The sequence below is a fragment of the Talpa europaea genome, assembly GCF_964194135.1.
Source record: "Talpa europaea genome assembly, chromosome: 13".
NCBI classification, from domain to species: domain Eukaryota; kingdom Metazoa; phylum Chordata; class Mammalia; order Eulipotyphla; family Talpidae; genus Talpa; species Talpa europaea.
Genome location: NC_140080.1, coordinates 58,987,502 through 59,011,815, shown reverse-complemented (window position 1 = coordinate 59,011,815; position 24,314 = coordinate 58,987,502). Strand labels below are relative to the sequence as shown.

Genomic DNA, 24,314 nt, shown 5'->3' with positions numbered 1-24,314 from the left:
GCGCTTCTGGTCAGGCACACTATTCTGCGCGCCTGGTCTGCCCCGGCTGTGGGTGCTCGCTCTCCCTGTGGGCTCAGACTACTTGTTCAGAAGGGGCCCGGTGTGGGCTAACTCCCCAGCTGGCCACTAGCTCCTTCAGTAGCCTGTGCTGGGGTCAAGTCGCTAGGTGGCACCAGAGATCTCTCCTAGAGCCCTTGGGGAGCTGATTTTCCACCCCGTGGGACAGGGAGCAGAGCGGGGATGGTAGGGTACACCTCAATGGCTTTGGGGTACTGTGTCTGCCTTGTGCCCCACCGTCGTGGGGAACCCACGCCCCTAATTTCGTGCCCCGGGTCTCAGTTCCAAAGCCCTCAGTTCCAGGACGCGGGCTGTAGCCCAGATCAGTGGCGCGGGAATGGCGCCTTTTGAATCCCGCTCCCCTGCCTGGGCACCTTGTTCCTGCTCACTCAGGGAGGGCCTCCTCCCGGGTCTCAGTTCCAAAGCCCTCTGTTCCAGGACGCGGGCTGTAGCCCAGATCAGTGGCGCGGGAATGGCGCCTTTTGAATCCCGCTCCCCTGCCTGGGCACCTTGTTCCTGCTCACTCAGGGAGGGCCTCCGCCGTCTCCCCGCAAGCCTAGGTCGCAGGCGCGGGGCCCTGGGCAGCTGCAATCCGAGCGCTGCTTTCGCGCAAGCTTACCGGGCGGCCGGGGCTGTGTGCTGGTGCTGGTCTCCTCCTGGGGGGTTGGGCTCTCTTTAATGGCGCCTGGAGCTCACCTCCGCGGCGGATCCTGCAGGGTTCGCCTCAGCTCCCGTTCACGGGGTGTGGTGGCTGAAATAGTTCCTTTCCACTCACAGTCCCACTTGCTGCATCCGTTTTTCTTGTTGGGCGTTTTGGTTTGTTGTTTCCCTCGTCTCTGCCGGTCGGAGAGTGCCGCCTCTGTGGGCGGGGGAGGGGAGCAGGGTTCTGAGCTTCCCTCCCTTCTCGTCCTCTTTTATGGCAACTTTCTTCTTCGGGCAGTTTGCTGGAGTTGTCCGTTTATCTTCCGTGTCCCAGTTCTCACTGGGACCTGCCGCTTTTCCTCCCTATTAACTTTTTTTAATGGGAGATCTTACTCGCAGCGTCTCCTCGCCGCCATGTTGCTCCGCCCCCCCCATTGTTTTCCTTTGACTTCTTTCAATTTTTTATTTTATTTTTTAAAAGATTTATTTATTTATTTATACAAGCACTGGGTACAGTCAGAAGCGCAGGGGGGTGAGAGAATTCATTAGAGCCAGAGAGGGCAACAGAACAGGTAGACTGATGAGACATATTGCTGAGGGGAGCAGCAGGCGCGGCAGGAGAGGTCTGTCGCGCCATGTGGGACCCTAGCCGGCGGCCAGGGATCGAACCAGCGCTGCAGAGGCCATGGGCAGCTTCACATCCCAGCACTCACCCACTGCGTCACCAGGGGAGTCCCTTCTTTCAGTTTTTTAATCATGGCAATTTTAAATTCTCTATCTGGAAGGCTCAGAAGTTCTTCCAAGTCACTGTTGTTGCATTCTGGTGGGTGATTTTCTTTTTGTGGTGTGTCTTTTCCTTGAGGACTTGCTTGGTTGCTTGTAGTTTTTCTTCTCCCTGCTGCTTGTTTTCTAATTTGTCCTATGCATTGGGACACTGTGTTGCTGGTACTGGCTGGCATCTTTTTGGTGTGCTCTTTCTGGGATGTCAGAAACTGGTGGTCCAATCAAGTCAAAAACTGTTATGCCAGAAGTCCAGTAGGGCAGTGGTACTATGAATATATTAGTGGTTGCTGTCACAGAAAATCTCCTCCCTCCGTATTTAATTCCAGAGGTGGGTCTTGCAGTCCCATAGACTGCCCTGGACATGGCTGGATCACCCACTGGGCTCCAAATCGCTGGATCCCCCTCTGGGCTCCGACTGGTGGCCAGACGGGCCCTGTCTTGTGGGGGCTTTTCAGGTCACCTCTGGCTGTGGGGGCAGCTCTCTCCCAGTTCCACGCAGTATAGGTGGGTTCTGGAGGCAAAGATACCTGTTCTAAAATGGCGAGTCAGGAGGACACTTTCCTGTGCTTGCAATCTGCCCTGGTAGTCGAATTACAGATTTTTTAAAACATGTTTGCAAGTCATTGGGGACTCTTGTATTTTGTATGCTCAATCAAGCTTCTTTGCCATCCCTCTTTTTAGCCAGGGCCTCTCAAACATCACTGAAAACCAGACCAAGGGAGCATGTAAAGATCTATCTCTCAAAGCCCTGACTATGATGAAGGGATCTGGAGAAAAAACAGAAAAACTAGAGAACTACTGTGTTAGAACTCAAGGACCTGTGTCAGTTAGCTGTTGCTCCAGTAATGCTGTGTAATAAACCACCCACATCTCTTTTAAATTTTTTTTTTATTGAAGTAAGGTTGTGTTACATCATTGTTAGTATTTTGGAAGTATAAGATCTCCCCCTACAGGTATAGTCACCACAGCTCAATCACCAAAGCACCCATAGTATTCTACCATAGTCAATTGTGCTCTTTTTCTCCTCCTATAGATGTCTCTGTTTTATGGTCAGTGTTCAGGTGGTTTTAAAAGTTTGTCTTTGTCTGACCCCTTGTTTGGTTTTTCTGCATCCTACCATCAAGTATTTACCTTTCTCCTTCTGGCTTATTTCCGCTTAGCATAATCTCTTCTAGACCCATCCATGTTGCCTCAATGGCATGGGTTTATCTTTTTTGATTGCTGAGTAGCATTCCATTGTGTATATATATGGCATCTTCCTGACCCACTCATCTGATTTTGGGCACTTGTTTCCACAGCTGGGCTATTATAAATAGCACTATAATAAACATAGGAGGGCAAGTTTCCTTTTGAATTAGTGTTTTTGTGTTCTTTGGTAGACACATGTAGTGAAATTGCTGGGTTGTATGGCAGATCCATTTTTAAACTTTTTTTTTTTTAAATTATTTACACAAGAACCGGGCTACAGGCTACATGCACGGGAGGGTGAGAGGATTCACCAGAGACAGAGCAGGGAACAGAACAGGGAGACTGATGAATCACACTGCTGAGGGGAGCAGTGGGCAAGACAGGAGAGGTCTGCCGCGCCATGTGGGACCCTCGCCAGCCGGCTGGGATTGAACTGGAGCTGCAGAGGCTGGGGACAGCTTCACAGCGCTGCACCACCAGGGGAGGCCCCATTTTTAAACTTTTGAGAAACTCCCAAACTGCTTTCCACAGAGACTGGACTAGTTTACATTCCTACCAACAATGTAAAAGTGTTCTCTTTTCTCCTTAGCATCATCAGCATTTAATTGTTTCTGATTTTTTTTGATATGGGCCATTCTTAACAGGTGTGACGTGGTATCTCATTGTGGGTTTGAGTTGCATTTCTCTGATAAATGATGATAAACAATTTTTCATGTGCCTATTGGCTATTTTTATGTCTTTTTTTTTTAAGTGTCTACTTAGCTCTTTTGCCCATTTTTTTGATTGGGTAGTTTTCCTTGAGTTATATGAGCTCTTTGCAGATCTTTGATATCAGTCCTTTGCTAGATGTATGGTATGCAAATATTTCTCTCCATTTAGTAGGGTGTATCTTCATTTTGGTTGTGGTTTCTTTCTCTGTGTAGAGGTTTTTAGTTTGATGTAGTCTCAATTGTTTATATTCTCTTTTGTTTTCCTTGCTGCTTGAGAGGGATCTGCAAAAACATCGCTGAAGCTAATGTTATAGTCTTTTTTCTGTATATTTTATGGTTTCAGGTCTTACATCCATGTCTTTTATCTATTTTGAATTGTCTTTCGTCTGTGGTGTGAGATAGTGAAAGTCACCCCACATCTCAGTGGGATCTATATTGCAACAAGCATTTATTCTAATAGGTCTGTGGGCTGGCTGTGCAATTCTGTTGCAGATTCCAAAGAGTTGGCTCTCTTTGCTTCTTGGATATCTGCTTTGGTTGAGACAGCAGCTACTTGGGTGAAGCCTCAAGATGATGGCAGAGGGAAAACCCAGTTATCCTAGCACTTCTCAAGCCTTTGGTCATGTCACATCCACCAGTACTGGCTACAGCAAATCACATGGTTGAGCCCAGGTCAAGGGACAAGAAAGTATACTCTTTTCCGAGAGCCAGAGGAACATGGCAAAAGTGGATACAGGGAAAGTAAGTTGGAAAATATGCCGTACAGGAGAGTTAGTGTGGTAGGCCTTGGATGATGGAACTACTATGTATACTTTTCCATCCCCCCACCCCCCCTGCCATCCATTCTCACTTCCTTTTATTGTTATAGAACTTTTTTGCTTGGCATGTGACTGACTGGTTGTTGTTGTTGTTGTTGATTCAGCAAGAGGCTGTATTACCCAGCCTCCCTTGTAATTAAATGAGGCTATTTGACTAAAAGTTTTAAGTGAAAATGTTGAAATATCTGCCCTTAATGGGATTAACATCTTTCCTACCTCGCCCCAAGCCTCTTGCCTGGAATGTAGCTGTGGGCTGAGCCCTCTTGGACCACATGAATAAGGGTAATAAGTGACCATTCAAGAAGAGCAAAAATCTGGCACTGGAGGTTGAAAGTCTGGCCAAAAGACAGTTCTACATCCCTGGCCACAAGGACTAAATGGAGACCTTTACTTTAATCCCATTTAATGGCCTGACAGCACGAATTGTTGGTGAGGTTCTCTGCACTAACGCTGACTTCCAAGTTGCACGGGTGATCCCTGTTTTGTAAAGTCAGGGCCAGTAAGTGCTTGGAGGAAAGCTAGAGACTGGAATGCTATCCTGGCTCTGGCAGGTAGGGCTGGACTGAGATTGTTCATTCATAGTTTCATTTACTGAAAAAATTGAACACAAGGTGCTCTGCCTCTATGGAATTAGGTTGACTTTCTAAAATATACTGTACAAGAGAAGATTTAGTGGGAGGTTTTTCTCTAGACTTGCCCACTGCCTGTGACTTGGGCATGCTATATACTCATTTAACAAGTATATCCAGCAGGAGAGGGAAAAGGAAGACTGAAAGGAACAAGATCTTTTCAACATCTGCTTTGTGATTTGTAAAATTTGATGCCATGTCAAGGGATTCTTCCCAGAAAACTTGGAACTATTATACAGAGAAACACCTTCTAAGATTGAAAAGTTCACTTGTACTTTTAAAACAATTGAGTGTATCAGTAAGGAAGTAGCTACCCATCACAATGCCATTTTAGGAAAGCTTTCAAAAACTTTCCCCTGACTTAAGGCCATATTTTGTAAGCAAAATGACTATTTTATATATGATTCTTTTAACTCAGTCTTCCATTCATTTTGATCTATATTTTGTACATTAGCAGTATGAATTCCTTTATCTCTCCTGCTTGGCATCTCTCACCTTTCATAACTGACCATCTTTCTCTTTATTCAATCATTTTAAGAGTTTTCTTTGTATTACCCACAGGAATTGTGCATAGTATTTGGCATGGAATCAACTTTGCCTTGGGGTGGGGTGGAGTATATTTAATGGGGAAGAATTCTAGTAAGAAATGATGGCTTCAGCTGAATTTTAAAGGAGGTATTTTCTAGGCAAAAAAGATAGAGCAAAACAATCCAGATAGAGTATGGGGGTAAAAATGACCATGGAGGAAAATACTTTATAATGCTATTGTCTGTCGCCAAGCAGGGGTGGGGTTGCAGATGGAAGGCAGGCTTAGGGACATGGTTAGAAACCTGGTCATCAAGGGCCTGTGGCCCCGCATGTATGTTCTGTAGGCTAGCAGGATCCTTTGGAAGGCTGTTAAGCTAGAGGTCAGGAGTAGGATGGACTTGGACTTGGAGATGTAAAAATGAGGAACCTGATCAAATTTGCATTTTTGAAAGTGACTATGACAGCAGTGTGGGTGATGGGTAAGTTTTCAATTTGAGTCTTTGCTTCCTCATTTCTAACATAGGGATGTGGTTTATGCAAAGATTAGAAGAGATAATATATGTGAAAATGCTAAGTATATTTAAACCATTATTGTCCTATCGATTGAATCATGATTTAACATGTTCACTTTTTCAAGAAGAGATCAACTGTCATTTGAGGCAGAATACACATGCTTGATATTATTGCCTGACTTATGTACCTTTCCACTTCCTTAAATATCTTTTTTTTTTTAAATGGAAACAGCTATTAGTATTTTGTGCGATATAAGTTAAACTCCAGCTGCTACAAATTGGAAGGATTTGGGGAGGGAAGTTGGTGAACATCAATTATAGAAGAAAAGTGTCCCCACCCTCACCCCACCTTCCATACATTCATATTTTTCCAAGAGTTATTTGGAGAAAAATTGCTTTCTACCTCTTCATAGGTTGTAGCAAGTCAGGTACCTGAGGGTATTTATACATCTACTAAAATTCTCCTACCAAAAGAATATCATTTGTAAGCAGGTGATTACAAACCTGTAAGCAGGTGTATAAATAGCTAAATATAAAGAGTACATGAGCTATTTCATCATGTGTGATATTCATCTGATTTTATTCAGTGTGCTACCAAGAAGGATCTTGATTCCTAAAGAAAATTAGAACACTTTCAAAGCATGGATTTGAATCCTGCCTTACTCCTCAGAGATGGTGACCTCCCTGGGCTATAATGGGCTGTTGGGAGGATAACATGAGATTATCTGATTGAAGCACTTCCTAGAGAATCTGCCTTTTGTCACAGGGCCTCTGCAATTCAGACAACAGTGGGTCCTGCCAGCCTGACTAGGCCACATGGACAGGACATCAGGGCGCTGGCTGTTCCTGGGCTGCAGAGACGGCATGAATGGGCAAGACAACATAGTCCACACAGCTGCAGGTGTGAAAGTCAAACTCTGTCTTTATTTTTTTACCATTTTATTTGTGATAGATAGCAGCACTGCCTGGGGAGCTCCATGGGGAGGAGGAGAGGAAATCTGCTGGATGGAAATCTTACCTTTGACCATCAGTGATATCTAGTGCCTATTTTGAGCACATTTCATGTTAAGACTTTTCAATGGCACGTCAAGGAGTAGAAGAAAGATGGGCTCAGAGGAAAGGTTCTTTACAAGAGTTCAGCACAAGGGCAAAAAAATTATTCTTGTATTTCATTATACATGTGCCTTGGAATTACACTTTTTTAAAATCTGACTTAAGAATAAAACAAACATTCCAGGTAGCATATAGCTGTCCCCATCTTTCTAGTAGCTCTGCCTTTGGCGAATGTGACACCATACTTTCCTGACAGTTACTATCAGCTGTGGTATGGGTCCAATACCTAGTATGTTCATGAATCTGCCACAACACAGGGCCTTCTAGGTAGCCAGATTCAAGTGCTCTGCCCTTCCTAACAGATGCCTCTCCACCATCCTGACTCCTACAAAAATGAAGTAAATGCATATCCTGAGTTGACCACTTTGGACCTGGCCAGGGACACAGCGAGAGTGTCGGTTGGTGATAATGCACGGCCCACTTGTCTGAGTCATGTATATGCTCAGGCTTGATCTACACTGGCAAAATCTGCAAGAATATTTCTGGACATTTCAAGTGATTGATTCCTCTGAGGAAATGATACATTAAAATATATATCTATACACACTCACACATTTTTTTTTAACCACATTGAAAAAAAACTCTCTGCCACTGGGTAAAATTAAATCTGAGAAGAAACCCTATGAGTTTTTATTAGTACCATTATTGTTTTCTTTGGCTCCATGTATTATATTGGTAAAATGACAAAAAAAAGGAGAAAAGGAAAAATGTAAAAGGCAGATCTTTTGTACAAAAATACGAAGTTTTAAAAGCTCTTTAAGTATATTTCATATTATTACTAAGAGCTAGCCTATATATCTGTATGTCTGCATAATTTTCCTACATTTGGGGTTTTAGAAATGTAAGGTACTGTTTACACAGTATATGTTTAAGTTTTCCTTACAGCTCAACAACCAACAATAGTCTTTTTCTGATTGGCGCATTCCACACTTTGGAAGCTATGACTTGCCTAGCTGCACCTTTACTGGCTGAGAGCATGCTATGCCATTCAGTCCATTTGCATCCCGAAAATCAACACATCAAGTTCTGGAATGATTGTGGGTGGTAAAGAACAATAGCTATCAATTGTTTTCAGTAATTGGTTTTCAATTGGTTTTCAATTGGTTTTCAGTGCTTCCCCCCAATCTGTTGAGAAAGTGATGCAATCAGAAAGAAGTATCCTTTGCCTTTGAAAACAGTCTGAAAATTTGTACACGTTATCACATCACAGTCCATTATAAGGCAGATGATGGCACTAAAAGAGACAAAAAGGATGGGCATTAGTGTTTCTTAAAGAACAATGTTAATGTACAACTCAAAAACAGAACATGTATTTTTAAGGGAAGGCTCTAAAATACATCATTCAGTAATTCAATTTTTTTCAAAGAAATCCATATAAATTCTCATTTAGAGTAAGTGAAAGGTAAGTTCCATTTCCAAGGAACCTAGTTCCAACTTAAATCCCAAATGTTCACAAAACGCAATCATAAATCTAGGTCACCTGTGACACTCTAACTATAATATCTTGTTAGATATTTGTGGTTATCCCCTGCAACTCACCAGGCTGAGAGTTTCTTTTGCAGCTCAAGACCCTGAGCACATGGATGACCAATGCCTGGCACATCAAAGGTAAGTAATAGATGTTTGTTGAGTGGGTATATGGATAATTTGTACCTCAGTTACTACCAAAAATAATTTGAGAAAAATATGAGGTTTTTGTTACTGTCAACTTTGAAAATAAAGGCACTGAGATACAATTCATCCACTTAAACAACTTAGTGGTTTTTAGTATATTTTCAAAGTTGTACAACTAATCTAATTTTAGAACATTTTCAGCACTCCAAAAAGAAGTTTCATGTCCTTTGGCATTCATTCCCCATTTCTTCCTTCTCCCAATGTAAACTTTTAAATTTACCTTTAATGAGAAAATTTAAGATGCCCCATTCTGAAATGTCACTTTTTAAATCAAGCTTTAAATAAGTATTTTTGAAGGAAAGAAAATCACCTAAAGTCTCTTTGGCTTTTTGAACTTATAAGGAGTACAGACTGTATGCCCCCATTATCTACTCAGCAACTGTCCTGTAGTAGATGCTCAGTAAATGCATGTGGCATTAAATGCTTGGATACCTGCATTGTCTGTCTATGGAATGCTATGAAAAAGACCTAACATCGGAGCTTGTGTTAAAGAACAATTAATGACAATGTTACAATGACCTAGGCCTGTTAGTCTAATAACATTGAGGAGTACCCCTAATACACTGGACACATTTAATATATTTAAGGACATCCCAAAACTCTGCAACACTGTTATTATTCCCCTGAGGTTAATCACTTGCCCAATTAATAAATGAAAGGACCAGGACTGGAACCAATTGCAGAATCTACATTCAGAGCCCTTAACTCTACCACCTTTCAGAGTGTAGACCCTACACTCTGCAGCTCCCTCTTAAAATCTGCTGCTTACCTGTCTCCCTGTCTTTTTCGCAAATGAAGTTATTGATGTCTTCACATTGAAAATCGTTCCACTGCCCACCATAAATCAGGCCAGCACAATCTTCTCCTGGCCCATGGCCATGACCCCAGTTATCTGGCTGTCCAGCTTTCCAATTTCTTTTAACAAAACAGAAATTGAGTGTTATTTGTGAAGTCCAACAGACGATTTCTTTACCCATGAGTAGCAGAGAAATGCAGAAAAACAAAAGTGTAGCTTGTCACTTGTCCTGGAATGAAATGCTTTGTTTAATAGTCTACGCATGTTCTTATACAGAATAAGAAGCAGCTGTTTTGCAGAGCAGTGTGTAATGCAGTATCTCCCTTCAGGCTTGTTCTCTTTAGCACAATAAAATCAGTTCATTGAACTTTTTTTTTTTTAAACAATGAAGGAGTAAATCCTTCAACAGTTAGATGAATGCGGACTTTCTAGCGTGTACTGGGATGCTGACTGCTAGACATATGTGTTTGTATATTCCAAATACATGGTACATTCACACACATTCTTGTGAGAACGCAGAGATTTCCTTATACATTTTGATATCTTGCCTCTAATAAGTCAGTGTCAAGTAGAGAAAGTGAGGGTCCTTTGATATATATTTATAAGAACCTATAAGCACAAATAACTTGATTATGGCTGTCTGGCTAAGTTGTAGAGGGTCAGTTACTTTATATAGAAGTAGTAAATTGATCTTATTGAAAATGACTCATACATTTCATTGGCTTTTTTGGGAGAGAAATTCTTAAAAACAAGTTTTCTGTAGGATGAGTTCACTTGGGGCTTGTTAATTGGAGGCTGCTCAAAGCACCACTTTGCCAGGGTTTGCTGTTCTTGATTCTGTTTCCATGCAATCAATTAGATGTGTTTCCAAGACTCAAAACTTAAAAGCTAACTTTTCTCTAAGAAGCAGGTCTTGCACAAAAACTTGTGGTTACTGCCTAAGAGGATATAATCTTGCCTCCAGTGGAGGGTCTGAAAAAAAAGAAAACATCTGCAGCAAGAGGCACTTCTCCTAAATGACTCACTACCTCAGCAACCATAGGCTGTCCTGGGGTCACCCAGGGATAGATACCATATTGCCCTTCATGTGTGACAATAAGACACCAAAACCAGAGGACAGTGGCAGTTGATATTTACAGTTAAAGATCGACAAATAAGGTAGAATTAATTGACTTCTCCATACCAAATATTTTTTTTTAATGGGCCTCAGGTTAATAAATATAGGTTGAAAAGATAATTTATATGAAACCATCAACTGAGAAGAATGAAAATGGGATGGTACTTAGGAGGAGTTAGAAATATTCATCTACTCATCAGATATCCAGGTGATGGTAGTACAGCAGTGCAGAGAACAGGTAACAGGCAAGAAACAAATTAATTAAAACCCTCAGACTGCCATAGTGATGCCAGAGAGAGGGGAAGTTGGAAGGCAAAGTAGTTTATCTTCAGGTATGCTTTTTTTGTGTATTTCTTTCCACCTTGTAGGGACCTTCTGGAAATGTTGATACCTGAGTAGTGCAATTGTATTTCTGCTGGTCTGGTAGGGATTCAAGTCCAATTTTATTTTATTTTATTTTTAAAGATTGATTTATGCATACAAGAGCTGGAGTGCAGGCCAGAGATCAGGTGGGTGGGAGGATTCACCAGAAACAGAGTGGGGAGCAGAACAGGCAGATATACTGAAATACACTGCTTGGCCTCCCTGGTGGCGCAAGGGGTTAAGCACAGCACTGTGAAGCTGTCCTCAGCCTCTGCAGCACAAGTTTCATCCCCAGCCAGCCAGGGAGCCACCCACATAGTACAGCAGACTTTTCCTGTCTTGCCTGCTGCTCCTCTCAGCAGTGTATTTCAGTCAATCTGCCTGTTCTGTTCCCCACTGTCTCTTGTGAATCCTCTAACCCCCTGCACCTCTGGCCTGTATGGAAAATCTTGCATGCATGCATAAATAAATCTTTTTAAAAAAGTGAAAAATCACTTAAAAAAAAAAGAAATACACTGCTGAGGGGAGCAGCGGGTGAGACAGGAGAGGTCTGCTGCGTCATTTGGGTCACCTCCCTGGCTAGGGATCGAACTCCTGTTGCAGTGGCTGCGGGTGGCCTCATAGTGCTGCATCTCAACCCCTTGCACCACCAGGGAAGCCCTCAAGTCCAATTTTATTTATAGCATTTGAGACCTGTGATTCCTGAATGTATAGTAATGGCACATTTGATACTCTTCTTTCTGTTAATTGAGAAAATGTATAAATATGACTTCTCACAGAAGACCTGGTTATTTCCCTCTGTTTCCTTGTCATTTTAAGGAGTGTGGATAAAATGGATCTGCAGACAAGCCAAAAAAAAAAAAAAAAGAACTGATTGATAAGAAAGGAGATATTTATCATTATTTACTATTCATTTTTTCCCCAGATTATTGGGATTCTTCACATCCAGTGCTCAACGTTTTTCTTTGAGATAGAATGCAATTATGTGGCCATGACTAGAGTGACGGAGGTGAGGCCAGAGTGGTGGGGTGATGAAGTAGCCTGAACCAGGCTGCAAAGGCAATTTTTCTTGTAGATTGAGCACCAAAGTCTCAAAGCATCTCTTTGGAAAAGCTAAAATCACATGGAGTGAAAAGTGGCAAATTCCTTTTGTAGTAAAACAGAACAGAACATATCAGATAAACAGAATATATTTTGGAGAAGAATTTCAGCACCTTAACCTCATTCACTGGTAGATTCTGGAAAGAATGGCTGAAGCTTGTGCCAGAAATCCCTGAATCCCATATTAAAATATGCAGGCCACAGAAGGGGTTGGGTAGCAACACACATGTATGCTTGGACAGCATATGCTCAGTACACCACGGACCTGGGGAGCACTAGGACTCACTGTCCCAGTGAGCTGGAAACACACAAGTGCACCAGCTCGTGGGTGTGAACCTTTATGGGATTTGGGGTTTATCCTAATGGAGACTGAGAACAAAGTTTCACTCTTGGGAATAGTCCCCTCCAACCTCACAACTTAGTACTTTCTCCTCAACCACAAGATTGGCTGAGGTTACATGGCCATGAAACTTCTGCTGGTAAAAGCTTGGCCTCAAAACAGGAAAATCTTAGTAGTGAGAGTTGTTTCTTTGCTGTATATTTTTTCTTCCTCTGCAAGGGTTTGTGTAGTGGATGATTTCTCTGTAGTGACCTAAGCCAGTGTTACTCTGATAGAAACAAGAAGCATGGTCCAGACTGTTATAATTGAAATCACTGTTGCTGAAGTTCCCTTCTTGTCCCCACCACCCTATGGATGCATATTCTAAAGATGTAATATATAGTATTATATGGAGCAGTCTGTATGGACAGAAAGGCAACCATATTTTCTTTGCATTGTAGAGATGAAAGCTGTTACATGTCACTTGACAGCATATTGCAATCCATTGATGTCCTGTGCGGAGAACAAGAAGTGGGCAAGAGGAACAGAAGAGCTTAAAGTGTGTTTTGGGAAGCCCGCAGGAAGAATATCACCTGTCTGATCATCCAAAGCAGGCAACTATAATCAGGGTGGGTAAGATCTTAAAATGATACTTATGATTCTGCTCTAAACAAGAGAGCAGAGGACCACATGTGTTTGATGCCTCTGTGCCTGCCAGGCAGCCTCCATCAGTAGGGACAGCCCCTGCCAAATGACATACTTGCAATTAATCCATCAAGAAAGATCAGCGTTGGCATCCTCCTGATTTCATGTATCCTTTCTCCGGTTTATCTCTTTTCAATTTCATTGCTTTCAGGTCATTATTTCTTTTCTATCCTCATAAAGCAGAAGCTTAGATCATTGCTTTTCAGCTTATTTTTTGGCTAATATATGCATTTTAAAGCTATAAATGCTCACCTCTAAACATTTTAGCTACATTTCACAAATTTTGACATGTTGTGTCTTCATTTTCTTTGAAGCATTTGCAAGTTTCTGTTGTGATTTTCTTTTTTGACCCATGGGTTATGTAGAAGTATGCCCTTTAGTTTCAAATACTTGGTAATTAACAAATATCTTTCTGTTGCTTTCTAATTTAATTTTGTTTCCTAGACCATACTCTGCATAATGAGAGTTCTTTTAAATTTGCTGATATGTTTGATGACCTAGCATAATTTATCTTGATGAACATATCACATACATTTGAAAAGAATGTGCATTTGGAGTTGTTGGGTGATATGTTCCCTAGAACATCAATGAAGTCAGCTCAGTCTGTTGGCTTCTCTATCTGTTTGTTCTGATAGCAACCACAAAGGTCTGAGATAGCTGCAAAAGGGCTTCAAGTAAGTGTGTGCTTATGAGTGAATGAGGAAGTTAGGAAATGGGTACAGGCAGTCAGAAACGGGGTGCCTCAGCCCATTTGTCAATCTGATTAAGGAGCAGGTATCTCAACTCCATTTATCAAACTAAATGGGAAACAACTGATGGTCCAACCCAATTAAAAATGGAATATTCAGAACAGCAACATATTAACAATCCTAAAGCAATGGACCAAGGATAGTTTCAGGAAGGCAGGCCAGGTAACGTGGGAAACTCAGTGGCCCTCAGTTTAGGAGATCCCATGGGCACCCACCAATGAGCAAGAGACACAATGTGGAGACACTCAATGACCAAACCCTCACTCTTTGCCCGCTATACCCATGGCTCTTCTGCACCCCAGTAGCTACCCACTTGGGGTCCCTTTCTGCCCAGAGATCTTTCCTATCCTTTTCTATCAGTAAATCTCTGCTGTTCTGCCTAAATCTGGTCTCCTGGTTGAATTCTTTGCTCACCAAGAACCCAACGGGAGCTCCCACGGGTCCCCAGGCCTGATTCATGAGTATGTGAATGCATGAGATGTCTGAGTGTTGAATGTATGAGATGTGTGATTATGGGTTGGGGAAACAGTACAGAAGAAAAGCAGGACAGTTACTTCTTTGTATCCTGGACAAGGCATGGGCAGGTACTGGGTCTAGAAATAATTGCTGGGGTTTTTGGAAAGGGAATCAGATGGGTTAGTACTGAGAGGCCACAGAGGTAAAGAGGAGAGGGAAAGTAAGTCTGAATAGACAGTATTTGGGGAGGCATTCTGATGGGATACCCCAGACAACCTGAGACCTAACCCCCATCCACAGTGGAGAACATTCTTCACAAGTTGGCTGTGATGCATAAGTGAGAATACTGTTTGTGGCATCTCAATCAGGATGCTGTAAGATACATAAATATCAGGTAGTACTATTCTGCAACTGCTGACTAGTAGGAAAATAATTATGATTATGACAATAGTAGTAATGATATCAGTAATGTTAGCAATAAGAGCAGGTAACATTTGTTGAGCTTGTTCCGTAGCCCAGGTACCATACTAAGTGCTTTATATACATTATCACTTTACTTTTCACAATACTGGTATAGCCAGGTCCTCTGTAGCATTCCTATCTAGATGAAGACATGGACATTTGTCTGAGTGGGTAAGTTGCACAAGGTCACAGCTAAGGCCTGGAACTCAGACCTCACAGACTCCAGGGCACGTACTCTCTCCTCTTCCTGCACTGGCTTTTTCTAGTTTGTGCAGTGTTTATTACATGTCAAGTTAAATTAGATTGTAGTTATTGAAATCTCAATGTGTCTACCTAATTTATTCTTCCTTTTAAAATTTGATCCTGGGGAGTTTTACATGTACATATGTTCCTTTGGGTAGAAAATAAGAAGCATAGTTTGGGCTGTGGCTGGAGACAGAGGTCCCAGGAAGGTGTCTGGTGCTGTAGACTTTTTTTGGTCCCAGGTTTCAATGCTGGCACTCTCCTTCCAAATCATTCTGAAGCTTGGGGAATAGAAGAAAAGTCCTACCTTCAGAGAGTCAGTGTAAACACTAATGTTCCAGCTCAATCCATTCCACATGTGCTAATCTACTTTTTCCTTGGAGGAAGGCTTAAGACTGGATTTCTTATTGATTCTAATCCAGACCTCTTTTGTGTTTATGGCTGGAGAAAAGTCCAGGAGGCTTTTTTTAAAGTTCCTTTCTGACTCCCTTAAGTCCTGCCACTCTTGACTGTCAAAGACACAGATTTATCTTTTCCTTGAATAATCTCTGCCTCCCATCCCCATCTCCAACCTTCCACTGCTCTGATTTTAGCTGTCAACTCTCTCAAAGGTTTTGAGCCTCCCGAGTGCATCTGTGTTGTGTTGGGCACTCTCTTTGGACTATCAGCCAAATATCCACGTGCTAGTGTGTGGTGCAGCTTCCTCTCTCCAAGGACAGGTGCAGAGGAAACAGAATGTCTGTCAGGCCAGCAGACAGTCATTTGCCTTGGTGGTAGTTTGAGGTTTACCTTCAGCACAGACCAAAGATCTTCAAATGTTCCACCATGACATTTTGTCACTCCCTTTAAAATAAATGACCTCATTCTGATCTCCACCTATTTCCTCTAGTCATGCTCTTCATATGCATTATTTAAAAGCACAAAAGTAGCCTCATTCCTCCTTACAGATACATGCACGCACATTCTAAAGCTCTGTCTGACCTACTCCTCCCCCTTGACTGCTATGTGCTGGTGACATTGTTCTAGACCTGAAACCCCCGTGCTCTCTCCAGTACTGCAGCGCTGTGGTGTCAAAGCTGTGATGCTCTCACAACTGCTTGAGCCTCTGCTTATTTTGTCTCCAGCAAAGGAAAGGTTTTCAGAGGTGGGCTTTATAAATTCTGCTCCACTTGGTAGTTTGTTGTATATTTTCATATCAAAGGCAAAGTAAGAGCAGGAAGAAGGGATTTTCAAATTGGTGTAATTTAGTCACCTCTAGAGTCTTGGTTTGGATTAGGGAAGGGCTGATAAGACACCCCCTCCTCCCCCATGGGTAGGATGTGGCTTGAAGAGACACTATATTGCTCATCCATTGCAAAACTCCAGTCACATCTGACTTACAGGGATTCCTCAAACCTTTAGGAGATCATTATCCCAGAAAACTGTGTTTTGTATTTGAACTTCCCATATATAGAAGAATCATAATGTTCTTTACCGTCTGGCCAGAAACCAAACTGGGGTCAGGGACACCAACAGTGTCATCCTGAAGGGAGCTCCCTGGCCCAAACACGCCTGGGTGAGTCCTGAGCATATCTGAGAGGTCTGAGCTTCCTTCACAGGTGCAGTTAAAGAACTCCTTGGCCACAAATATGGTTGCATGTGTTGCTATGAGCCTCTGGTTTTTCTTAATAGAAATGAAATTTACTCAATGAGAAGAAGGAAAAAGCAACATTACAGTACATTGATTTTCAACTACAATTTCCCTACATGAAGTATGAAGCTAGTACCTGCAGCTTCCATTTGTGGAGCAAATAGAACAAAAGGTCTTTAATGGAGAAACTATAAGGAATAAGGCAGGAGGCAAAAAAACACAGAGCAAGAGTAGTCTGACCATTAGTCTGTACGTTTCTGAGTACTCACTTATACTCTGGAAAGGTCCCATCCAGCCACTTCCATTCGTTTTCATTCTCTGAGTCTGTGAGGCCGATCCAGTAGCTATCTCTCCCAACTATCTGCTTTTTTACCCATTGCTGAAAAAGAAATCAGCGAGTTAGTATTTTTGGGAACAGCTGTCCCAGGAACTTGTTTTTTTAAACATTCAAGGAAAAAATGAATCTCTAAAGAGGATGTTTGTCAGAACATGCACCCTGCATTTGGGGGCTTTGACATTTGTGATACTGTTTCTGAGTCTCCCAGGCCACTAAGTGAATTCCAGTCTCCTCTTCTACCACCCATCCTTTCCATGTTCTGGGAACAGCAATAGCTTTGGTGAGTTCTTCCCCTGGGCCAGGTCCAGTGTGTCCCATTCAATGAGTCTTTGTGCCTTCATATCAGTCTGTATCACCAAGATGATGATGACTGAGCTGGATTCAAACCAGGTCTGTATATTCTTAAGCCCAGGAAGCTGACTGTGCTTATTCTTAGTCAGTTGCTGTGGGAAGCATTGGTTTCCAGGGTTGTGGCTCCTGGAGATACTTGGAAAGGAAGGAGGCCCTTGGAACAGTGTGGCATCACATGAACAGTATTGATATTGTTGCTAGACCTCAGTTTCAAATCTGCACTTAACCTGTTACCCCATAAATAAAGCATTTACATATTGCAGGGCCTCTGTTTACTTATCTGTAAAATTGGGGCTAAAAATACTCAGGTTCCAGGGTGGCTGTGAGGTTTAAACAAGAAAATGCCCCATACAGTGCCTGGCTAGTAGGGGCCGACTGAGTTGCTGCCATTGCTATCACATGTAGGATCTGCCCCCATGGCCATCTCTGCTTTTCTAGACCTTACTGAGGTCATGTACCTGGTCACTTGCCCCCCACTGTACCCTTATAGGGCTATGGCTCTTGGTTTCTCTTTCTATTAGGACCATCTTAACAGTCACTGGAAGGACCTTGCTTCTCTAAGGCATGATAAGCAGTATCCTCCAGGTTGAAGCAAGAGGACATAACTCCCATGCCATGAATGCTTCTAGTCACTGGCTAGACCCCAAATCTCCATAATGCAGCCTTCTGTGTTTATGTGACTACGAGTTCTTGATTCTTTGAATCCTCAGTAAGCATGCAATTTCCAGATGTAAACTATCCTTAAATTACAGTTTTCCTCAACCAAGTATGCCAGACATACCTGTTCTTCTCTTGTGTTTATGAAAACAAGATGGGAAGACTTGTCTTCACAGAAAATTTTCGCATCCTCAAAAATTTCTTTCTCAACCGAAAAATAGTAGCATTTGTTTGTGAAGTTCTTCCAGTGGGGTGGGCAGCCTAGGAATGTGAAGGTTTAAAATAGTGATTAAAAAACACACAAAGGCAGTTATATTTAAAAGGCCCCCGAAATGGCCTCCTTTGGTCAAAAACCAAGAGCAGCCCCGTGTCCATGTGTGGAGATGGTGACTGACATGCGTGACCACGTTGGGAGCAAAGACTGGTACGTGGACTACAGAGCACACAGTAGTTAAAGCTACATAATCTGGAAGATATCTATGCCTGGGTCTTTGTTCCTCTGTCTGGGTTAGTCTTTACAATGACAGAAAGAACAGCAAGAGGCAGCGAAGGCACAGATGTTCAACATCAGTCTGGAATCAGATGGCACCCATAAACAACTAGATGTGAGAACACAGAGCTCACAGAGCAGCAGAGACGACCTGAGCCACACTAAAGGAAATCAAGTGTGTTTGGGTCAAAGGACAGTAAAATGGGCTGGGTTGCTAACTCAACATTAAAGGTATTGCCAGAGGTTTAATCATCAAAGGACTCAACGGCACCATAGTACCTTCTCAAAAAGAAATGAACTCCTGGCATGAGGAACATTACACGTTAACTAAGGGATGTCTATCCCCAGGTGAAGGGTGTGAAATAAAGACAGGCTTGCTTGGGGGTGGCCAGCCTCAGACTTTCATGAAGAAATGTTAGGGGATGGATGCCTTTGTCCCTTAGGGTTTGGCCTAGCTAAATAAACAAGCACTAGGGAACCTGATAGTGTTTAGAGAGAAACATGTGTGCCTGAGTGACGCCACCTGGCGTGGATGCCTGTGAGAGCGGCAGGCTGTGTGCCAGCCCGGCATAGTGCCTTCGCTGCTGAACTAAATGGGGCATGGGCAGTGCATGGAGTTGCATACTGGGGGCTGGCCCAGCCATAAGCACACACATTGGCCCTCCCCACGTGAGAAAGATGGCTCAGACTTACCATTGGCTACGGGTGCTGTGGTTGGCTCATTTTGCAGGGCCAGGGGCACCGCTGCCCCTGAAGGGCCTGGAGGTCCAGGAGGGCCCTTGGGACCTGGCATGCCTGGCACCCCAGGCAAGCCTGGCAGTCCCCGAGGTCCAGGCACACCTGGCTCCCCCACAGTGCCTTGTAGTCCCTGGAAGCCAGGAGGGCCCTGAGGGCCTGGGAGTCCATCTTTGCCTGGTGGACCTGCAGGGCCTGGGTCCCCACTGGGCCCCTGAGGGCCGGGCTTCCCTGGGGACCCTCGGGAGCCTTTGGGTCCCTGCAGGCCTTTGGATCCTTTGCCGCCACGCTCTCCAGGGGGGCCAATGGGCCCAATTGGGCCCCTCTCACCAGTGGGGCCAGGTGGACCAGGCTCTCCCTTTTCTCCTTTCTGTCCCTTATTGCCAGTGGGACCTGGGGGTCCTTGCTGTCCTCTGTCACCTTTTGGACCCCTGGGGCCAGGAGGACCTAAAAACAACAACAAAAAAGTAAATGGCATAAATATGGATACCATTGTGAACGATGATGAATTTCCCTTCTTAAAAAAATCTCCAGCTAAAATAAAATCTGGATGTACAAAAAATGTTAGAGTGCTTATTTTACCATACTATCGTTGATGGCAATTTTTTTTAAACAAGTTTTTTTTTAATTAGCTCACCTCCTCCTGCTCCCAGAATTTAGGATATATCTTAACAGCACAGCTTTTTAGGATTTATGGATGTTTTAGGGGTAGGGACAGCTTTACACGATTATTGTTGGCATTAAGATCCCCTCCTGTTTATTTTCTCCTCTTCTCATTGATTTGGCAAATATTTATCACCTGTTATATGACAAACACTAATGTCATGTGACAAAGAGTTGAATTAAATAAAAACAAAACAAAAAAACCCTTCAAGTGTTGAGAAACCTGGAGTTCCCTCAACGAGAACTCTTGCCTAGGCCTGTTCCCCTCTGTCACATCCCACATGGCATGCCTGTTCCTCCCCCGGTGCTTTGGAGACATGGCTGTCCATAGGGCTGACACACTCCAGCTCAGGGTGACAGGAGGTCTTTCTGGCAAACAGTGCTAGGCCAGGCCTGAGGAGTTTTGGTTTTTCCATTGGTTAGTCTAATCACCAAAATAGGAAAGGTGGGCTAGAGAAAAAATTAGTTTGTAGGGTAGGAAAAAAAGACACAATTTTTCCACCAAAGGAAGAAAAAACAGTCCTCCCATAAAAAGGCAGGGGTAGGAAGGCAAATACTTGCTTATCCTTTCCACCCCATAAAGTAGTTCACTTAACATAGGATGGTTTTGTTTCCCCTAAATTGTTAGGGGTGACTGGGACCTTTACACAAATACATCATGACCAGGACTTGTACAATGAATGTTTTCACACACATTGTGTCACCCGAACTTCGTCTAAGATATTTTAGTCCTACAACACATCTGAGAATACAGAGGACCAGAGAAGCCAAGCTCTTTGTTCCAGGTTATAGTATTTTCCAGGTGGAAGCCTGGAACATAATTCCCATGCCACGAATGCTTCTGCTAGCTCCTCAGTGAATAAAACTCTGAAGATCACAAGCCAGTAGTGGTGCTGGGACAAGAATTGAAGTGGATTCATCTTAGAGGATACTATTCTCAAATATTTGACTCAAATATTATAATACTCTCCTCAAATATTTAACTCCCCTGACAGAATCTTAGAATTTCTGAGATGCTACCATTCTACAGGAATAAGTATACAACAACAACAAAACGTTCATACTTGTTATTTCTAAGGAAGCAGAAAATCTTTAAGGTTGGAAGGATGGAAGTGCTGAGATGAAGGATGGGCAGGTCTTCCACCCTGAGTTTTCTTTACCTTTCCTCCCCCAACAACTGCTCTGCAGACAGAACTATAGAACAGCCCTTCCAACCTCTGTTGGGGATCTTTCTTTGCCCTCCCTCCTCTGCTTTGATAGACATCACTGTAGCTTCATATGATCCAGAACCCCAAGCCCAACTTACCAGTCTCTTCTTCCTCAGCAAGAACCTAGGCCCAAGACTCAGCTTTCCTTATTCAAGGCTACCCATAACATTGCCCACAGATTTATTCACAGGACCCTCTACTGAGCTGTAGAAGAGTTTATGCTAATGTCTAGGATTAGCTTTACTGCATTCCTTCTAGGTTATATGCTCCTTAAGTGGGAAACATTAGGAGATTTGGGGATAAAGCACCTTCTCCCTGAACCTGCCCCACTGACTTCTGCCTACCAGCTCCTGTTGCTTCTTCCTATCATCAGCTGCCTTGGAGTCATGTCCTTATTTCCACCTGCTAGTCAGATTTTCTCTGGGGTGTCCTGCCAGCACCTCCAACCTGGCATGCCTGTAATTGGCATCTTTACTGGCTATGTCCTCCCTTCACTGCCCCCTACCCCCACTATACCATCACAGCTCTGTTACTGTCACAAGCCTAGTGGGGGTGTCCTTCCTCACTCTTACCCATCTATCTTTTTGGTAGATTTTTATGTAACTGCCAAACTGCTCTTCCTACTGAATTCCGCTCTGTTCATCCCACTCTGCATCTCTTTCACATTTTTGCTCCTCATGCACATCTCTGATCTCTACTGCTCCTGAATATTTAGCCCCTACTTGATCATCTGGCATCAAGATATGTTTATTCTGTCTTCCTCTGCACTTCTGCACATTTCACCTCTTCAATTTCCTCTGCCTATATCCATCTGGAAAATTCCTGTTTGCCCACTATGTAATCCTCATAGGTTTCTCCAGATGGAAGATATTCCTCCTTCTCTAAACTTTTAGCTCTTGTTTGGTCTTAGAAGGCCCTTCATCTAGTAGCAAGCAGTCTCTGGCACATAGTCATTCAGCAAATGCTTATCAAATCAATGTGCTTTTCACACAAATCAATGTGCAATTCAGCAAATGCTTATCAAATCACAGGTCAAAAGACTGTGTGCATTAATACTAAGGCTTTGAGGCCACGGGGAGACCAGAAGGGAAAGGTTTTTTGGGAATAGTAACCTGCAAGGTGTCCCTCACTTTAATAAGTACAGCTTCATCTTACCTATCAGGTTGACCTGTGGAATGATCAGGGGAGATAACATTCCTGACTCACACTTAAGATGAATCCAGTGGTGAAACTTACAAGCTAAGTTGTGTTTAACCGCGGAGGTTTATAGCCTAGGCCAATTGCTAAAGACAGGGAAGGTGAGTGTTAAATGTCAGATCTATTTCCTTTAAAAAAGTAACTTAATACCTTTGTAGTTGAGAAACAATTGTGTCTTAGAGATTAAGAGCAGTGAAGTTACCATGCTACATCCCCATGATTGAATGTAGCATTATGGAAAGTTCTGGAAAATTCTAGTGAAACGACAGTGACAACAGGCCAAAACAGAGAAAAAACTTTCTAATTTATTGGGAATAACAGCAAATATAAAATAACTTCTCAATTACTTTTGTTTATGTTCTATGTTTAGCTTTAAGAAATCCAAATAATGAGGAAGGCCTGTTGGAAAATTCAAGTGCTTTAGAAATTCTTTATCCTCTTTATGGATTTTCCAATAATCAGTGTTTCTCAGTCACTCACATCTGGAAATAGAATGGCCATGAAATAGTGACTGTTCAGGGGTTTTTCTCCATAATCTGACAGACTATGCAGTGAGAAGTTGTATTTCTTCCAGACACCTTCCTCTGTTTGAGAGAATTCCAAAGACACACAACTCTCTCTTCCTCTCCAGATATGAGTCTAAGACCTCCTTACTTGGGGTGACAGCTGTTCATTACAGGTTTCTACCACTATCTGAAAGTAGAACATTCCTATTTGGTATAATTTGGTACTCTATTTTTTGTGTCTGGGAATGCATATAAATTAATGAAAACAGTGTTCCCAGACCCAAAAGTGACCTACCTAATCAGAACATTCTACCTTTGGATAGTGGGGAAAACTTAAAATTTCATTTTCTTCTGGGATTGTGTAGTTTCTTAAAATTTCATTTTCTTCTGGATTGTGTAGTTAGTGGTGTTCTACACTATTTCTCTCTGAATTGGAATTTGTTCTGGAATATGCCAGTCACTCTGCATTGATGCTGTGACTTATTTGAAAAATGGCATAAATGTGGGTCCCACAGTTAGCACAAAATACCAGTAGATGCTAACTTCCAGATCTTATGAAGAAAGGCAATAGATATTAGGAGAAAATGCAAGTTTTTGCCTTTGATAAAGATTAAAATCCTACCTATGATGGCTTTCCTAGCTGGATTAGCAAAAAACCCAGAATTTTTGATACACAGCACTACATGCATCACAGATAAGTTACCTGTCTCTCTTTTAATAATATAAGGTTGAATAACTCATGGCTGTGGATAAACTGGCCAACACACTGTTATCCATGTTTTCATCCACAGCCGCCCCAGTCTTGGGAAAATGATCCAGGCTATAGAAGGAAGCCAGCACTCTGCCTTCATCCTGGGCTAAGTGAACATTTCCTCTGTGTATCCCATACATAAAGGGATTCATTTATTCATATATTTTGCTCATTAAGATACAGAGATCTATACTCTGTTTCTCTTCAGATTGTATAAATCTTCTGTCTTTTACTAAATAAATTCATTATTTCTTTTTTAAAATAGCACTGAGAAAAAGAGCTAAACCATTTTAAAAGTGAGCACTGGATCATTGTAAGAGTAGATTATTAGTGGCAGGGATATCTCTTCCTTTAGGACCTGGGACACTACTATCATTTACAGTATATTAATAGTTGGATGAACCATCATTTTTAGGGCTTACTTGGATATTTTTTGGGGGGAGGAGATTAACTGAAAAGAAGATTAAGCCATCCTTAGTAGTACCTTAAAACTAAAAACACTGAGGGCCTCCCCGGTGGCGCAGCGGTTGAGCGCTGGGTTGCGAAGCTGTCCACGGCCTCTGTGGCGCCGGTTCGATCCCCGGCTGCTCCCCGGCCACCAGAGGAGGGTCCCACATGGCGCGCAGACCTCTCCTGCCGCCCGCTGCTCCCCTCAGCAGTGTGCTTCGGTCCTTCTGCCTGCTCTGCTCCCTGCTCTGGCTCTGGTGAATTCTCTCACCCTCTCGCACTTCTGACTGTACCCAGTGCATGTATAAACAAACAAACAAACAAATAAAACATGCCTCTATAAAAAAAAAAAAAACTAAAAACACTGAGTCAAATGA

At 42.7% G+C, this 24,314-nt stretch overlaps 1 protein-coding gene across 1 annotated transcript in view; it reads right to left on the bottom strand.

Moving 5' to 3' along the window:
- Positions 1–8,194: 8,194 nt before the first annotated feature.
- Positions 8,195–24,314, bottom strand: part of COLEC12 (collectin subfamily member 12) — a gene marked incomplete at both ends in the record, with an annotated part of 189,161 nt that continues 173,041 nt past the window's right edge. The window contains 5 exons of the mRNA XM_084252682.1: positions 8,195–8,214; positions 9,424–9,569; positions 16,865–16,974; positions 18,065–18,201; positions 19,124–19,612. Coding sequence (XP_084108808.1) covers positions 8,195–8,214; positions 9,424–9,569; positions 16,865–16,974; positions 18,065–18,201; positions 19,124–19,612 — 902 coding nt within the window. The remainder of the gene's footprint in view (positions 8,215–9,423; positions 9,570–16,864; positions 16,975–18,064; positions 18,202–19,123; positions 19,613–24,314) is intronic.